At 44.9% G+C, this 18,036-nt stretch overlaps 1 protein-coding gene across 1 annotated transcript; it reads left to right on the plus strand.

Annotated features, from left to right (window-relative positions):
- Window positions 1-1,318: 1,318 nt before the first annotated feature.
- Window positions 1,319-16,344, plus strand: Fam124b (family with sequence similarity 124 member B). The gene is made up of 2 exons (XM_005361536.3): window positions 1,319-2,050; window positions 15,487-16,344. The coding sequence occupies exons 1-2, from the start codon at window positions 1,319-1,321 to the stop codon at window positions 16,117-16,119; spliced, it is 1,365 nt and encodes a 454-aa protein (XP_005361593.1). The 3' UTR covers window positions 16,120-16,344.
- Window positions 16,345-18,036: the final 1,692 nt, after the last annotated feature.

An 18,036-nucleotide genomic window follows, 5' to 3' on the forward strand; every position in this document is an offset into this window, starting at 1 on the left:
CCAACTGGCCTTGAACTCACAAGTAATCCCGCTTGTCGCAGTCTCCTGAATCGTGGGATTACAAGTATTTGTTTCCATGCCTAACTACTAAAGGATTCAGGACCAGACTAGGTGATGACGTCAACTGTGTGATGTTCTGTGTAAGATTTAACAGCCTGGATCCACAGGGAAGTGTGCCAACTGGAAGTTGGCATGGCAGCTTTTCCTCACTTCAGGAAAACAAACAAACAAACAATAAACAAAACAATAAACTGTGACTGGCCTTCCCAGCTCTAGAGAGGGAGCATGGCATGTGGGCCCTGCCAATCTTTCAAATCTTCCCTCGGCCACTTCATTGTGTGAGTCTGGGCAACTTATCTGATGTTTTTCTATGTCTCAATTTCGCGTCAGCAAAGCAGGGAGTAAAACTCCCTTCTTTGTAGGTTTGTTGGCTGCTTAATTCAATTCCTCTCAAGTTTTAGGACAGTTTATCAACAGATCCTCAGTAGGAAGACATAATAATTACTGACATAGGAAATTTCACTTCCTACAAACTTGCACCAACCAAAGGTGACTTAGTTTGTTTTAATGTTGTTTTAGTGCACCCAGACATAGTTCAGTCAGGCAAACAGTTCTCGAGGAGGCCGGCACTGCAGAGACAAAAAATCTCTCTCTCTCTCTCTCTCTCTCTCTCTCTCTCTCTCTCTCTCTCTCTCTCTCTCTCTCTGTGACCTAGTATAAAATGGTCAAAATGAAACAGAAGAAATGGGTACTGAAGGCTCTGGCAAAGGGACAAGGCTGGGAGGGTTTTAAAAAAGGCCTTCTATTCAGGTGGCCTGGCAGGCCACTGTAAACATCAGGGTATTTAAGGAGGAAGTCAGAGCCCATTGTGGTCCACCAAATGGATGTCTCTTCAGTGTAACAGAGCTACAGATGGCTATCAGCGCAACAGAGCCGCCTCCTATTCCTCTCCGCCTGGTCATTTCCTTTACTGAGTTGAATGTAAGACCCACCCACTGGTGTGGTTCTCAGCATTATAGGTTTTTAGGTCAAACAGAAACCCCAGGGAATGCCTGAAAAAGCCAAGCCAATATTACCTCTTCCCAGACCGGATGACACGGAGCTACTGCTGTTGTGTTTAGCAAAGTCCACACTTGAGTGACATTCCCTACTGGAACATTGGAGGAAGCCAGGAGTGTGTGTGATTTGGCTCAGAGCTTGGTTCAGAAGTTGCTGAAGTTTATCTAGAGGGCTCCGTGGAAGGCCTTGGTTTGCCTTAGAAGGCTGAACGGTGGGCCCTGCTGGGTGGCCTTCATTATCATCCTCACCTAGGCATACCATGGACGAGACACAGGAGTCGCTAGCCTTGACTGTGCATCTTCTTGCTGACACTGGGAACGGCTCGCTTCTGCAGCAGGCGCTGGACCAACTCCTGGATTGCATCTGCCCAGAGGTGCGTCTCTTCCTGGTGTCTGAACGGGCCAGACCAGTGAATTACCATGAAAGGTACCACCCCCGGAGGGCCCGTTTCCCAGGGATGTCTGTTTCGCTCTTTCTTCAGGAAAGCCTAGGACAGGAGCGTCTGTTTCGAGTCTTGGACTTCCTACAACATTCACCCTGGCAGGGTTTCCCTACCCAGCATGCACAGGGGAGGCCTTGTACTTATCTCCCTGCCAACCAGGAATTCTACAGTCTGCACAACCAGATGCCAGTGTGGGGCATAAGGCCAGTGCATTGTGGCACTGATATCCTCAGAGTGACTCTGTACTGCAGTTTTGACAACTATGAGGATGCCATCAGGCTGTATGAGATGATCTTGCAGAGAGACGCCACCGTGCAGAAGAGCAACTTCTGTGTCTTTGTTCTCTATGCCACCAACGGCTTCAGCCTGCAGCTCTCTCTGAAGCAGCTGCCTCTGGGAATGCCAGTGGATCCCAAAGAGTCTTCCGTGCTGCAGTTCAAGGTTCAAGAGATTGGCCAGCTGGTGCCTCTTCTACCCAATCCCTGTGTTCCCATCAGCAGCACCAGGTGGCAGACTCAGGACTATGACGGCAATAAGATTCTGCTGCAGGTATTTCATTTCTTGTGTTTCTTATATGTGCCAGGGTTACTAGTGTTGGTAGGGTCAGAGCCAGGGCCCTGGAAACTCAAACAAGAGACGCTTGGCCACCCATCCTCAGTAGGCCAATTAAAAAGATGGAAAGTAGTGAAAAACGGAGACAGGAGGTCTATTCAAAGCAGATACAGCAGAACCCTCTCCTTGACATGAAGTTTAGGTTTAAATAGAGGGCAAGAAGTATGTGTGTGTATCTAACTAAGTAGTCCCGGCCTGGGTGTGGTCCCAGTTAGCATCCATTCACTATTGTCTCAGTTCAACCTCTCCTGCAGAACAGTCGGGCAAGTTGTGAAATCTTTCTGGGAGTCAAGCTCCCCCTCTGGCCACCATCAGGGCCCCAGCTTTCTCTTCTCTGCAGCATGAGATTCCTGGAGAAATCTGAGTTTCCCCATTGTGTCATTAGTCTGATAGGCAAAGGAGGGGCACAAACATTTCTTCTAAATGGCCTCATCCCTGCCAGGACAGTCACACAAGCACTTGGAAAGGTTTGATGCTATGTCTGGATGAACCCTAGAGGTGGTTTTCAACCTGATTACATTTTAAGAGACTGGGGAGGTTTTAGACTTGTACATGCCAACTTGTTCCACAGTCCCCTTAGACTAGCAAGTCTGGGGAGACCCAGAGAGCATTTCTTACAAAAGAATAGAAGGGCTCATTGTGTGATTCTAATAGATACTGCAGTTGACAGTCACAGGCTTCAAATTATACAGGCTCCTCATGTGACAGGAAAGTAACGTCTGATTTGTGTGAATCTTCAGCTGAAAAGCCCGCAAATCTGACAATGCTCCCTCCCCTGGATGCCCTTCACCGTGCTGGTCACCCATCCTTACACATGTTGCCCCCTCAGACGCAGTAATAATATTTCTGGAAATTTTGGAGCATCTTGCCAGAGTTGTGCCTGTTACTGGGGAAATGGAGCTCTCCTCTTTTGGTTCTTAGTCTCATTAATAAAGGAATTTAAGAACAGACCCAGGCAGAAACTCGAGGGCAAATTTCTTGGTGTTTAAAAGAAGAGGAGGAGAAAGAAGAGATGGAAGAGGGGGAGAAAAAGGAGAAGAAGGAAGAGAAAGATGAGGAGGAGAAGGAAGAGGAAGAAGAAGAAGAGAAACAATTCAGTGCAGGCAAGCAGTAAATCTCAACAGGGGCCAGAGGAGGGAGATAAGGAAGAGGAAGAGAACAGCCATGCTGTCTGAGTTAGTCTGCATGGAGGTCAGTCACAGATCAGGGAGGAGCCTGAGAGGAGGAGGAAAGCCTGAGTGTATGGAAAGCACACTGGGAAAACGGATAGAAGGAAGACTAGGAAACGTTAACCAGCAAGAGCAGGCTGCTTATGAAGTAGCACGGATCCGTCCAGGGCCCGATCAAGGCTACGGCAACAATGCCACGAGCTTTTTCCATAGACTTAAGGAAGGGCGAGTTGTCATGGTGTCTGGGAGTGTTAGGTTTGCACTACTATTCGCTTCATCTTGCAGCGTTCTCTACCACTGTCAAATTTAAGCACAAACCAAGTTCAACACCCAGAATGCCTTCTACAGAAAATCTGAAAACCACCCCTGTCAGCCATCCTCCCGATGCTAAACACAACCAGGTGTTTACCTAGTCATGATGGCTGCCATGTGCTGTATCTTACGGCATATGGTGTGGCAGCTAAGCTTTAGCATTTAGTAGCTGTTGTGATGACCTTGGCTCAGTGAAGGTGATACTGGCGTCTTCCTGCATTAAGGTGGCTAATCTGCATGAAATGGCGTAAATGCCGTAAATGCGCATCGTTACATTTTAGCTGCTGTTGTGCATATTATACACTGTACAAAGATTTTCAAATTACTAATTTTATTTAGTTATGAAGTTACTGCCATTCCTGTTACAGATGAGAAGACTGAAGCACAGTTATTTGTCCAAGACACAGCTAGGGTGTACTCTGTCAGGTCTCAGAGTCAGTTCCACTAATGGTGGCACCATAGAGGTGAAGTGGGGCATGGGAGATGGGCAGGGTGGTGGCGGTCCCTGTGCTTATACGTGTGCAGGAGTTATACAGCAGTCAAAGCAGATATCCCATGGTGTCTGTCCTTGGGAAATGATCAGAACTCCCCTTAAGGCCTAGTGTATGGAATCACCCTCTGTAGCAAATGTTACCTTTCTCCTTGTCTAACTTCCTTACCACCCATTTCCCTTAGTTAATAAAGCATAAATTGTATCGATTCTATCGTGAACTAATCTTTTTCTTTTTCCTTGAGTAAAACATAGGAGATATTTGTAGAACAAAAGTAAAGGCTCCAGACAGCAGGGAGGACACCCCCAAGATGTGGAAATCAGGGTTCATTTTTGTGAGTTCTTACTGATAAAAGAATTTAAAATCAGACCCAGTGTGAGGGAGATGTCTCGTCTGGTAAAGGAGCTTGCAGCCACGGCCAAGGACCTGCTTCCTCTTTCTAGGACTCCCCAGGGTGGAAGGTGAGAAACACGGCCACAGAGCTGTCCTCTGACCTCCACTCGCACTGGGGTCACCACGCAAGTGCCGTGTCTACTACCTTCCTGCTTAGATGCCTTGTGTCCAACTCTCCAGTTCCCCGGATGTCTGAACTTCCACATTTAGGTCTGGTTAAGCTCTGGAATTAAACTTAATATGCCTGGCATGCAGCAGGGAGCACGTCCCTATTTGCTCCCACTCCTGAAGGCTAAGTGATGTTTGACTGGGAGACACAGATAGATAATTAGTCATTTCAGAAAGCTGACTCAAATTTGGGGAGTCTAGAGAAGATTTTGATGAGGGAAAATCCAGTAAGGAATATCAAGATGACTCCATTGTCTCGGGATGTTTTAGAAGGCCCAGCATCCGTTAAGCAGGGACCCAGCATGAGTCCTTCATCCTCGTGGCCTCCCTTGAACTCTACCTTTGGGCGCATCTTACCTTCTCCAGAACACTACTCTTGGTCACTTTTTGATCTCTTCCTACTGATGACTCTATATTTTCGCAAACAAAAGGAGGTATTATTTTCTGTGATTTCTTGTCATAAGAATAGTACAAAAGACTAGACTATACTATGCTATTGAAGTATTTCTGAAGACCTGGCCTCTGGCCACTGGTCCATCCGTGTGCCATGATATCATTCCTTCTACTGCAGTTCCGTGCAGCCTCAGGCACGGCGCTAACTGTGTTCTGCTAAGGAAGTGTTGTACTACACACCACCTCTTCCTTTCAGAACACATTTCCTCCCATTCATGGTTGGCTCATGCAGGTCTTCTCAGCACTTCTCCTCCAGAAAGTTTCTCCCTGGCGCCTTGGATTTAGCATCTCTCCTGCCTCTTTGCCCCCACCCAGGCCCTATGGAGAGTTATCTGTAGAGAGATTAATTTGTGATTTTGATCCTCTCAGTGGCAGATAGGATTTTTTGTTTCTTTGTTTTTTGTTTTTTCGAGACAGAGTTTCTCTGTGGCTTTGGAGCCTGTCCTGGAACTAGCTCTGTAGACCAGGCTGGGCTCAAACTCACAGAGATCCGCCTGCCTCTGCCTCCCAAGTGCTGGGATTAAAGGCATGCGCCACCACCGCCGGGCGATATGGTTTTCTTAAGTGAAATTTGATTGCAAACTTTCAACAGTTGCCTCCTCCACTCTGATCTTAATTAAGGACCTTCATCCTTTTGTGACAGTTCCAGAAATCAGTGTGACCCCACACAGCACCTGAAGTTCAGGCCAGATCTCTGCCTCAGGACTAACTTTATCACAGAACTCCATTCTTTGGGTACAACCATCAATTCAGAGGAGAGAATAGAGTCTATATTGGTCCAATTGGAGTCTAATCCAGAAACTTTATTGGACTATTATGAATTGATTATAGAGCTAAGAACTGGATCCTAGGGGTGCTAATTTAAGACCTGGGCCTCTTACTTACAAAAGTAAGACCATTCATCATCTGTCCCTATTGTCCTAACACTTACCCCAAGAAAGTTTACAGTGGGCTTTACACTTTAAACATTTCACTTCGTTCTAAGCATAAAATGGCTGTACTGTAGCTACAACATGCTAATTTCAATAGACAGCTTTGATAGACAGCTTTGGTTCTAACTTTAGCATCATATCCAGCTGCTGGTGGAGCCTGTGGGCAGCACTGACATGTATAATTTGTGTTATGTGAATCAAGTGAAAGAACGTACATGCAAGCGCTTTGTCCTGTAGAAACTTGCGGAGGCCGCACAAAAGCAGAGCAATGGCTGCCTTTGGGTGTCAGAGGAATGATGTAATCTTGTTTCTCCAGAAATAAGCAGTTTATTCAAGAACTTCTTTCTTGCATGTCCAAGCTGTCCTCATGCAGACTTCATGACCCCTTCTTCTTTGTTCTTACCTTCCTGTCCTCCCTCCCTACATCCAGCTCACCTCGGGCCATCACACACTCTCACTTCTGCATTTACTGAGTACCTGGGCTGCACCATTTTTGGCAGGTGAGAGTCAGAGGCATTGACCACTATAGAAGAGCAGGTTAGCATTTGAGGCTTCTCAGTGGATTAAGGAGTTTTCAAAACAGTTAGTTGGAAAAGGTTTTCCACTCTTCAGTGGTCTGGTGCCATCTGAGAGTCTCTTCACATCTACCTAGTTTGTTTCTACATCATCATTTTTCCCAACTCGGAGATATCCTTTTGGTACCTTTGTGAAAAACTATCAGGAAGACCGTATTTTTTCCTGTCATAGGAAGGAGCCTGGTCCTCAATAGTTGAATCATCCTTCTATGATCATTTTCTCATGTTTTTCAAGTTGAGACTTGCAATGAGGGATGAACGCTCCCCCTGTTTATCATAGATGTTGATGTTCTCCGAACTTGGGAAAACCTTGTTCTCAGTTTGTGGCATTTCAGTTCTTAGAAAGCCGAGCTCCTGGTGATCACAATTCCAATAAATGTGTTTCCATTTGTTTTCTGACAAGAGAAGATTTACGCCTCCTCCAGGGATTTGTCCAAATCACTCAGAATTCTGTCTCTTGGAAATTTCTCATTCTGTCAGCCCACACTCCATTTCTAGATTTTCAAGGTTTTTCTTCCATATGACCTAAAGATCTCAGGCTCTTCTCTGCCTGCTATGTTCCCTCTCTGTCTTAGGAAGATTGCAGAAACATCCAGTTGTATGAAAAGAGAAAAAAATATTCACTTAAAATTCTTTTTCTTTTCTTTTTCTTTTTGTGTGTGTTTAGCATTTTGAACATGCTCCATCTGTACTCTACCACTAAGTTACTTGCCCCAGGTTGAAAGCTAACCCCATGAGGTCATGAAATGACAACCAGGTGTTTGGTTTATGGACCTTAATTTCCATTCTTTTCTCTGTGCAGAAAGAGTGGATTTCATTAAATGTTAAGCTTTGCCTGTTCAACAAGTACTGAGTTCTTGTCACCAAGAACTTGTCTTGTTGTAGGCAACGTACTAAGTATGAAAGGCTCTGTGATGAAGAGCTTTGTGAAACCTTGGCAGTCCACAGGTGTAGATATGCAGAGGAGATAGACGCATAACCCAGCACACAACAGAATGCCAAGGTCTGTGAGAAGAAACAGCAGTATCAGACGGTGGACACAACCATGCCATAAACAGCATTCCCATATACCAGACATTGTATCATTCGTTTTCCTGACAATCTTGTGATGCTGGCACTTACCTTCTCTTACAGGTGAGGAATCACAGTCATAGAAATATTAAGTAAGTTGTGTAACGTCTCACAGCTAATCAGTGGCGAGGTTACCATGTAGGAGCACCTAATCCAAATGTAGTGACATTGAGAGGACTTCCATGAAGAGATGATGTAGAAACCTGAAGTTGACAGAGCTTAGGGTTTGCAGTGAAAAGGTTCCAAGGGAGCCCTTCTAGGTGGGAAAGATGACAGATGATCAGAAACAACGGGAAAGGGCAGGCTATGCTTTAGGGGTTGGAAGACGTTCAAAGGGAGAAGGAGATGCGTTCTCAAGCATCATGGATTCTTGCTGTAGATAGGCAAAGTGGACTAATCAAAGGGTTCACCTTCATCTTGAGCTAAGCAGGAAGCCATTAAGGATGGTGAAAGGCTCCCCGAGAGGAGAGTTAAGAGTGGACTAGTTGGAAGGCCAGAGGACATGAGGTTGCTGCAGGGATTCAGATGAGACCTGCTATGCTGTAAGGCTAATGACAGTGAGAAGAGAAAGACCTGTGAGTCTAGGAGCCAGAATCTACGGGAGTAGGTGACTGCTCTAACCAGGGCATGGGAAGGGGCAGAAGAGGCTCTTGCTTGGGAAACAGAGTGATAATCAGGTAAATGAAGAAGAACAGAGTTTCTGTGAAAGCAGATGAATTCGGTGGTGCAGATGATTTGGAGAGTGCTGTATTTGAGGGACTGGTGCCTGGAAGGCAGTTGGGTAGGTAGATGTGAAGCTTTCGAGACAGACGAGAGTGGTAGCTATGTTTCTGTGAGCCTAGTCACTTGTATGACTAAAGGCACAGATATCTGAAGTTGGGCAAGTCATGTGTACAGGGCAGCAGCTCTCAAACTGTGAGTCAGACCCCTCTGACAAACTCCGGTCTCCAAAAATATTTACCTCACGATTCATAATAGCAGCAAAACTGCCGTTAGGACCATGAGGAACTGCTTCAAAGGGTTGCAGCATTGGAAAGGTTGAAAACCACTGTACAGATTAAGAAGGCTCAGAGGAGTTGGAGAGGATGGCTCAGTTGTTAAGAGCACTGGCTGCTCTTTCAGAGGTCACAGGTTCAATTCCCAGCCCCAGCATTCCCTGATCACCACGTCTGTACCTCCCGTGGCAGGGACTCTGCTAGCCTCTTCGTATCTCCACAGGCAAGAGGCATATGTGTAGGCAAAACACTTATACACATGAAATACAAATACTTTTTTAAAAACGAGGGCTCGCTCAGGTTATCTCGGGACAACTGTGACATTACATGAACCACATGAAAAGAAAAACCACCTTTATGGAACCCGAGAAAGGCAGAGGAGAAGGGGAAAGGAGTAGATTGGTCTGGAAACCTGAAGAGAAGACCACAGAAATGAAGGATACAGTTCACAGAGGAAAATCCTTCTAGGAGCTCACAACAAAACTGACCATAGATGAGCTGGTTTGTGGAAGCATAGGCAGAGGTGGAGTTTGTTGAAGCAGGGTTAGCAGAAAAAATAAAATATTTTAGAAACAAATGTTGGGCCGAAGAGCAGTGGGGAGAAAGCTAGAAGGGGGAGAGAGAAGATAGGAGACTTGAGAAGCCTGTTACTAGCTGAAAAGAATGAGGAGAGGGAGAGAGGAGAAGCAGGGGAGAGAAGAGAAAAAATGATTGAGAGGCTGAGGTCATGAAGAAGGCAGAGAGGGTAATGGAGGTCACAATACAGGTAGCAGCTGGTCCCTTCCCCGTGGGCAGGATGAACGGAGCTGTAACTAAGGACGGTGCCTGCTTCCTCTGAAACAGAGGGCCTGAGACCCTCTCACGAGACCGCTGAGGTACTAAAGGGAGGTTGTACCTCTAAAGCTTTCGGGACAGTTTAATGGGTGCACAGCAGCCGTGCTAACCAGAGCGGGGAGACCAAGGGAACAGGAGGACAGGATACAGCCTGGCTGAAGCCAGAAGCCACAGCCGCCTCGTAACACCAGCTTTTGTAGCCTGTGCTTTTCTACACCCTGTGCCCAAGTTAAGGAAATGCGGATGTGTGACTCCAATTCTGACTCCAGTCCAAGGCTGGGAGTGTTTGGTGGAAGTAATGGCAGAGAGGAAGTGATGTGGGAGAAAAGGATGGCAGGGGAATGGTTGACGCAATACTCTTCGGCTTTCCAGTGGCTGTAGAATATAGGAAGATGGAGGACCAAGAGGCTGAAATCTAGGATCCGTGTTGTTGCCCAAAATGAGGTGTAACATGAGAGGAGTCCTGGGCTTCACTTGGGTGTTCAAAGGCAGAGTGTTTTATGGGAGAGGAAATCCACAGGAGGGGCTAGGGTGCTAGAGAATCAGAACAGAGGGGAGGGCATGCCTACTGGGCTGGTTCTGAGGCGCCCAATGTCTCTGGAGTCCAGGAGACTGCTGACGTAGACCTAGCTGTGACTTCTAGACCAATCTTGTTCTAATTTGACGTTAGTCTATGTGTCAAGGGGAAGCAGATTTCTCTTTCTTTCATCTTTTTAAGACTTATTTATTTATTGTGAAAGATAGAGAGAAATAGAGGGAGTGAGAGTGTACACATGAGTGTGTGCACGCATGTGCACACACAAACCTATGTTAATAATGGCCCCAAGCACAAAATGACCATCAGTTCAGATATACCAAGGAAAAGCCATGAAGTGCACCATCATGATGGGGACATGGAGATCTGCAGGGAATCTGAGGGAGTCAGTCTTTCCTTCCACCACGTGGGTTCTGGGTATCAGATGCAAGACATCTGGCTATTATTAATGGTAAATGCCTTTACCATTTAACCGTATCCAAGGTCTTCTCTTCTCTTCTCTTCTCTTCTCTTCTCTTCTCTTCTCTTCTCTTCTCTTCTTTCTTTCTTTCTTTCTTTCTTTCTTTCTTTCTTTCTTTCTCTCTCTCTCTTTCTTCCTGTCTTTTTTCCTTCTTTCTTTCTTTTCTCTCTTCTCTCCTTCTCCCTTTCTTTCTTTCATATAACATTTTCTTAGAGTATATTCATTGTACATATTAATGATTTTCATAAAGACATCTTCATATAAGTATATTACTTGTTCTTCAGACTTATTCATTTCTCTTCTTTCTCCATATGTTTGCCATTCCTGATGTGGGATGTGCTTCCCTTTAATTTCTTCATACAATCTCACGTTTATTTTCATGTCATGTGTGCGTATACAATGGGCTGGTTAGTTTTAACTGAATTTGACACAACCTAGAATTACCAAGGACAGAAGTCTTAATGAGGAATTATCTAGATCAGGTTAACATATGGACTTGTCTGTGGGGTAGTGTTGGTTAATTGATGTAAAAAGTCCTAGCCTATTGTGGGTAACACCATTCCCTAGGCATAGGGTTTGAACAGTATAAGAAAACTAGCTGAGAACATAGCACACTATTAAGAAAATAGGGTTGCATACATTTATTTCATTCTGCTCTTGACTATGGATGTGATGTAACCAGCTGCTCAGATTCCTGCCTTGGCTTCCCTCAATGATGGGTTGTAGCCTGGGAGTTTAAGCCAAGTAAATTCTTTCTCCCATGAGCTGTATTTTGTCAGGGTATTTTATCATGGCAACAGAAATGACACTAGAACATATGGTATTATGTGGAACAATCTTTGTACACTGTAAATATGTATTACTCTCATTGGTTAATAAAGAGCTGACTGGTCTATAGATGGGCAGGAAGAGACTGGGCCAGAGAGTCAGGCCAGAAGGACACTGGGAAGAAGGGTGGACTCCGGGGAGTCTCCAGAGACCTAGGAAGAAGAAAAACAAACGTCCTGTGTTGAAAGAAGGTACTACGTGGCAGAGGGTAGATAAGAAACATGGGCTAATTTAAAATGTAAGAATTAGCTAGTAACAAGCCTGAACTATTGGCCAAGCATTTATAATTAATAATTAGCCTCTGTGAGGTTATTTGGAAGTGACTGCCAGAATACAGGAAAGCTGTGTCTGCAATATTATAGGTATATTGTAATATAACATGTTAAAATACCTGTATAAAATGTAGGATCCACAAATGAAATAATGCATGATATATGGTTTTTTAAGTCAGGCTTATTTTGCTCACTATGGTAGTCTCCAATTGTGTTCATTTTCTGCAAATGACTGACTAGAACTTCATTGTATGTATGTGTGTCACAATTTCTGTATTCCTCCCTCTCTTCCTGGGCATAAGCTAAACCTGTACATCAGCTGTTACGGATAGTGCTGCAATAGACATGATCTTCCAAGTATGCTTGTGGGAATACCACTCTGGGATACATATCTGAAGAGTTTTAATATAGCACACCACAGGGTTTTCTTTCTGAAAGCAGTTGGTAGAAAATGAAATGGGGTCTCAGAGTCAAACCCAAGGATTTGTTTCTCCAGACTGGGCAATCTAATATTACCCCAGAATGATTTGGGATAAAAGATATCCAACCCATAATAAGATATTTTTATTAAAAACAAATGGATTAAAAAGAAAGAAAAGAATGGAAGAACAAGAGGAGGGAGAGGAAAGAAAAGGAGGGAGAGAAGAGACTGAACCAACAGGACAGTGAAATGGAATTAGGTGATGTAGTGACCAGCAGGGTTGCAGGAGTCCAGTTGTCCACAAGACAACTATCCAGACACAGCTTTTCTGTGCCCAAAGAAGTGGGTTCCAGATTGTCTATGCATTTGAAACACTGGGGAAATGTGTGCATTCTTAATACCCATGATACATCCTTATTTGGATACACTTGAATTTTAAGGGTGGGAGCTAGGGCCTTTTATTATTGCAGTGTGCAACAATGCTCGGAGACAGATGTGTCTCCCGTGGGGTTGTCAAAGTACATATATTAAGGTGCTGTGGACATCCATGCAACAAAGCCCCTCAATGCTGGCAAAACTGGTTTGGGCAAGAGCACCATGGTAGATGGGTTCCATCTTGGAATCCCATTGGTAGATTAGGGGTGGGTATCTAGATGTGTGCAGCTCTTTAGGAATTTATGGGACTTGTCCCATAAATGGAATCTAAGGATCCTGGAGTGGCGGTTTTAGATCTGTATTTTAAAAATCCTGCAGACATGGAAGTGGGGCTGAGAAAGGTTTAGCAGTCAGTGCTACCCCTGACTGCTCCAGTGTTATGGCCTCCAAGCCTCGGAAGTATGACTGCTTCATGTTTGGGACCTCCAGGTAAAGAATTTTAGAAAGAAGACGTAGAGAGAGAGAAGGAGTGAGAACTGCTGACTCATCGATCTGAAGAGAGGAGATATTGGGCAATTATGGGAAGGAACTCAGCATAGATTTCCATTTTTAAATGATTGGAAAAGAAATATGAAACATGAAAATGACACAGAATTCAAATTCCACGGTCCTCAAATAGAAATACATTGAATTGCAGCCACACCATTCATGTGGGGCTTGTCTCTGGCGGCTCGGCTGAGCCAAGGGGCTGGGCTGATAGCTCCATGGTAAGTCAACTGCTACATGACCCTCTCACGGGGCATATTTGAAATTTCTAAAAGAAGAAATAAATGTCTCTTATTTGGGGGGATTGGCTTTGCAGTTTCTCTATTTCTATCGCAGAGAAAAGTTAGAAGAAAGCATGTATGCCTGTCATTTATAAAAAAAAAATACTTTGTGTATGCATTCAGTAAGCGACTCATTGTAGACCTGCTTTTTCCCCGCTGTCCCAACTTCTGCCTTCTTGCTTTGGGAGGCAAATGTACAGTTCTCTCTTTTCCTCTTCAAAGACTGTTTTAGGGCGGTGGTGGCTCACATCAAAGCAGCGCATAAAGCATAGAGAACTTCATGACCCCACAGACATATAGCCCCCTCTGCTCTCAACCTCTTTGAAAGCTCTTCAACTAAAGATGACGCCTCATGTGCACTCACCTATAAATGCTGGAATTTGGACTGTCCTGATTTGTGCAGGTGATCGCAGCCCCTGTGAGTTCATGAGCACAACAGCCTTGTCTTGTCTGTAAGACAGCGTTTCTCAATACTCCTCCTCCTTCAGCTCTTTAAATTCTTTCCGCTCCCGTCTTCCATATTACCTGATCCCGCTGTATGTGTGAGGAGGGGCTTGGTATAAATGAGTTTATTTGTGAGGTTCTACATTAACCACTACCTGCTTAGAAGAAGCTTCTATGACTAAGGTTGAGAGCACCATTAATCTATAGGTATAAAAAACTATAGTTATAAGCATAAATATTTGCAAGGCAGTTTGATGTGACTATTTAGCAACAAAAATAGTTAGTTCTTTCCTAGGACCTATGAATGTAGGAGGAAGACCACTTGTTTGTACCCTGCTGCCCAGCCCCGAAATCATCACACAGAAACTATATTATTTAAATCACTGATTGGCCCAATATCTCTAGCTTCTTATTGGCTAACTCTTACATCTTAATTTAACCCATCTCCATTAATCTGTGCATCACCACGAGGTCGTGGCCTACCAGCAAAGTTTTAGCACGTCTGTCTCTGCCAGTGGCTCCATGGCTTCTCCCTGATTCTGCCTCCTTTCTCTCAGCATTCAGTTTAGTTTTCCCCGCCTACCTAAGTTCTGCCCTATCAACAGGCCAAAGCAGTTTCTTTATTAACCATTGTCATCCACAGCACACAGGGAAGAATTCCACCTCATGAACTCCCCATCAAGGCCATGGGCTTTGACCAAGCATAAATTCTATCCTAGGGAGAAGTCCTGAAATCTGACTGTAAAATCATTGGTTTCCTTCATAACAGTTATGCTATATTTGAGCCAGTGGGTATGTTTTAACTAGAAGTGCTATTAAAGCACGCAGGAGCTAGTGCTAGAAAAGACCACTGCTGTCTTTTCTTCCCCACTGGCCGTGTAGCAGTGTTCAGCCCTAGCCAGCAGATGGCAGTCTCCCAGGCAGTTGATCTCTCCGAGTCCCGCAGCCAAAGTATGCGATTTCTTACCATCTAGTTCTGGTGGGCAACCAAAAGCCACGGCAAGAGACTTTTTATTGTGGGTTCCTTGAACAGTAACTCATAGAGAGGTACTGTAAGATGCTAACTTCTAGGGTGAAAACTAGTATGTCCAGAGATCGTCTTGGGAGAACCCTGTGAAAGAGCTGGCATTTCAGCTTCCCAGGAATCTAGGATGGAAGGTGTCCAGTGACCTTGATCCTGTGCAAAGAGAGGGCAGCCACTCATAGGATGGGGATTTTGCTGACCAGCAGTGTAAGATTGGAACCAGAATGCAATTTTTGTGAATTAAAATGCTAGGAAATTCATATAAGTAGTTTTTTCTGTTTTCCCAGACAATATGCTCTACTTTGTATAAATGGTGCCTCAAGAAAATAAGGAAAAATTGTTTTAAAAAGGTACTAGTGTATTAACCTATCTGGGGTAGCCCCATATCTAAGGCACATCCAAGAGGGATTCCTTTATTAGCATGATCTAGTAGAGGTACCACCAGCGTTGTAAGGTTGAATTCCCGTTCTGGTCTTTGTCTTGACGGTGGCCACAGGCTTTGACTGTTGTCTGTTGTAATATATCACTTAAATTATCTTGTCAGGTCACTGAGAAATGTCTGTGCATGTCATGTCGTTGGGTGTTTAAACTACCAGATCTACAGGAAGTGTGGTGGTGTCATTTCCGACATCCCCCTCAAAACCAGTAAGAATGAGAATACTGATCATTTTAAACAGATTCATGTCTCACTTCCGCTCAAACGGTGCGGCTGAAAGCAGCAGAGGCCAGACAAGGCTTGTGAAGTTAGCAGTGGAAACCATGTTACATTGATTCTTCCTTTCCTTGTCTCATAGGTCCAACCGAAGCCAGGACTTGGTGTTAGAAATGCTGAGTGCTCCTTCCTGAATGGCGGCCTCAGCGGTGACGTGCATCGACAGTGCTCCAGGCTGAACTCTGACTCCACACCGAGAACCTTAGAGCCACGGAGCCGGAGGAGCAGGAGCCGGAGGTTCAAAGTACATTCTCTGGAGCTTCCACAGCCCAGTGGGACATCGGAAAGCTCTAGCGACCCTTTCTGGAGTAGCCCTGGCCGGTCCTCCCTGGCAGATAGCTCAGAGACAGGCTTGCGGCAGTACCGCCTGTCTGTCCCCATGGAGCCTGAGATGCGAATGCATGCCCTTCAGGAAAACAGCTTCCAGAAACTCGAGGCAGAGACAAACGTTGACACTGGCTTCACCGTCATCAATTCCAAACCCAGGCAATCTTTTATGAGATTGCCCAGGGATTTTCAGAGCAATCAGCCACCATGCTGCTTGTCCGGCTCTTCCTTCGAGGCGACTGCTTCCTCAAACCAAAGAGTCGTAAAGGACAGACTCCGTCCTCTGTCACTTCCTGGTCAAAGGGACTTTGGTATAAAGAAGAGAATCTCAAAATGTGCCCACCATCTTCCTGTCCAGGGCGAAGAGAAAGAAGAATTCTTCATCTAGCATAAAACGAATGTGTCTCTCTAAGAACAGATAAGATAGAACGTTCTAGAAACGAAGCATTGTATTAGTTGCCCCTCTCTCTGAAACACCTGACAAAAGCAACTTAAGGAAGACTATTTTGTCTAATACTTCAGTGGGAAGGTCCATTCTGGAATTCACGGAAGCCAGAGTGTGAGGCAGCTGATTATGTACCTTTATGGTCACGTGGCAGAGCAGGAGGGAGGATGCCGGGGCTTGGCTTGCCTTTTTTTTTTTTTTGTTGTTCCATCTGGGACTCGGGCCCATGGAAAGACCACGGGTGGGTCTTCCTTCCTCAGTTAAATCTTTCTGGAAACACTCTTACAGATACACCCAGAGATGCATTTCCACGGTGAGTCTAAATCTAGTTAGGTTGACAATGAAGGTTAGAACTACAGACGCTGATCCAAGATCCTCCAGTTTCTTGCTCGTCTGTGAGGGCCCCAGACTCTCAAAGCACAGGTTCATAGTGCTTTTATTTCCACTATTGGAAGTCCATGGGGAGCTGATAGTTTGCGGGCTGGATGGAAGAGAATTCAGCCAGGCAGAGGAAGAAAGCCCAATGCCTGGACTTCTCAGTGGCACACTAACCCAGCTACATGTGTTGGTTCAGCACCCTGATTAGAACACTGGCATTATATGCAAATGAATCACATACACTATGCAGATATGATTAGTGGGTGTAATTTGGCTTTAATTTTTACTTGAGATTGCATGGCTTATTCCCCCTGGACAGTGTGAACTATTTATTCTTTAGTGCTTTTTAATTTTTATGTGACCTCCTTTGGTAAGTAGGCCCTGTTTACCACATACCCTCTTGTGGTTTTCCTTTCAAAGTTCTTTGCATCTGAAATGACTGAAATGCAAAGTGTTTTAAAAATTGTTACTCCCTGCCCGCCCAGTTTAATTAGTAAGAGTACCAGAAGCCAGAAAGCTAGGGCAAAATGAATGCTATACTCTGCGATAATTCTATTTCTCATTTGTTTATGGCCTACTCTGAAGGGGGCAGCACTTCTTGTTAAAAAACCAAGGAAGACATGGGATGATTAGCGAATTTCAGCTCTCCGCTGAGCACAGCCAAAAGGTTGTGCTGACTGAGTCACTAGGACAGGACTTGTGAACTAGATGTCTTTTGGGGGCTCCCAGGGTTGTCTGCAGTTCTTATTCTTTCGTTTATATGTTCACCCCATTCATATTTTTGGCTGCCTTATGATGTATGTATGATACGATACTTAGACATTTTGTGGCTACCAAACTCAAAAGGTGGCAATGGTTTTGCAACTGCGATAATCTACAAAACCAACTCTTTAAAGAGGGGTTGAGAGTCAGACTTAGTCCACAATCCAGGCCCATGTTTGCCATATAAAGAAGCACCGCCTTTGTTACTTGTCTCGTTGTTTTGATAAAATGCCACAACAAAAGCAAGTTAAGGGAGGGAGGGATTGCTTTGGCTGACAGTTCTGGGTTGCAATCCATGATGATGGGATCCTCCTGGTTCCAGAGTTTGAGGTCTCTGGACTCATTGCCAGCTCGAGGAAAACCCACCCACTTTTAGGCACATTCATCCTATCTCAATTAACCTAGTCAAAATAATCCCTCGCACGCACTCCCAGAGACTTGACCTAGGCATTCCAACCCAATCATGCTGGCAATATCAGCCATCGCACGAACATTCATAACCTGCAAGTGGAGACGGTGAATATTATAAATTGCAGTTTATGGTCTTGAAATCATAGTCACAAGGAACACAATCTCTGTTGCCCAAATGCTGGAGTGTGGAGATTAGGTATATACTCATGATTAAAATCCCAGCACTTGGGAGGCAGAGGCAGGTGGATCTCTGTGAGTTCGAGACCAGCCTGGTCTACAGAGCGAGTTCCAGGACAGGCTCCAAAGCCA

Source organism: Microtus ochrogaster, linkage group LG4 (genome assembly GCF_000317375.1).
Source record: "Microtus ochrogaster isolate Prairie Vole_2 linkage group LG4, MicOch1.0, whole genome shotgun sequence".
NCBI lineage: Eukaryota > Metazoa > Chordata > Mammalia > Rodentia > Cricetidae > Microtus > Microtus ochrogaster.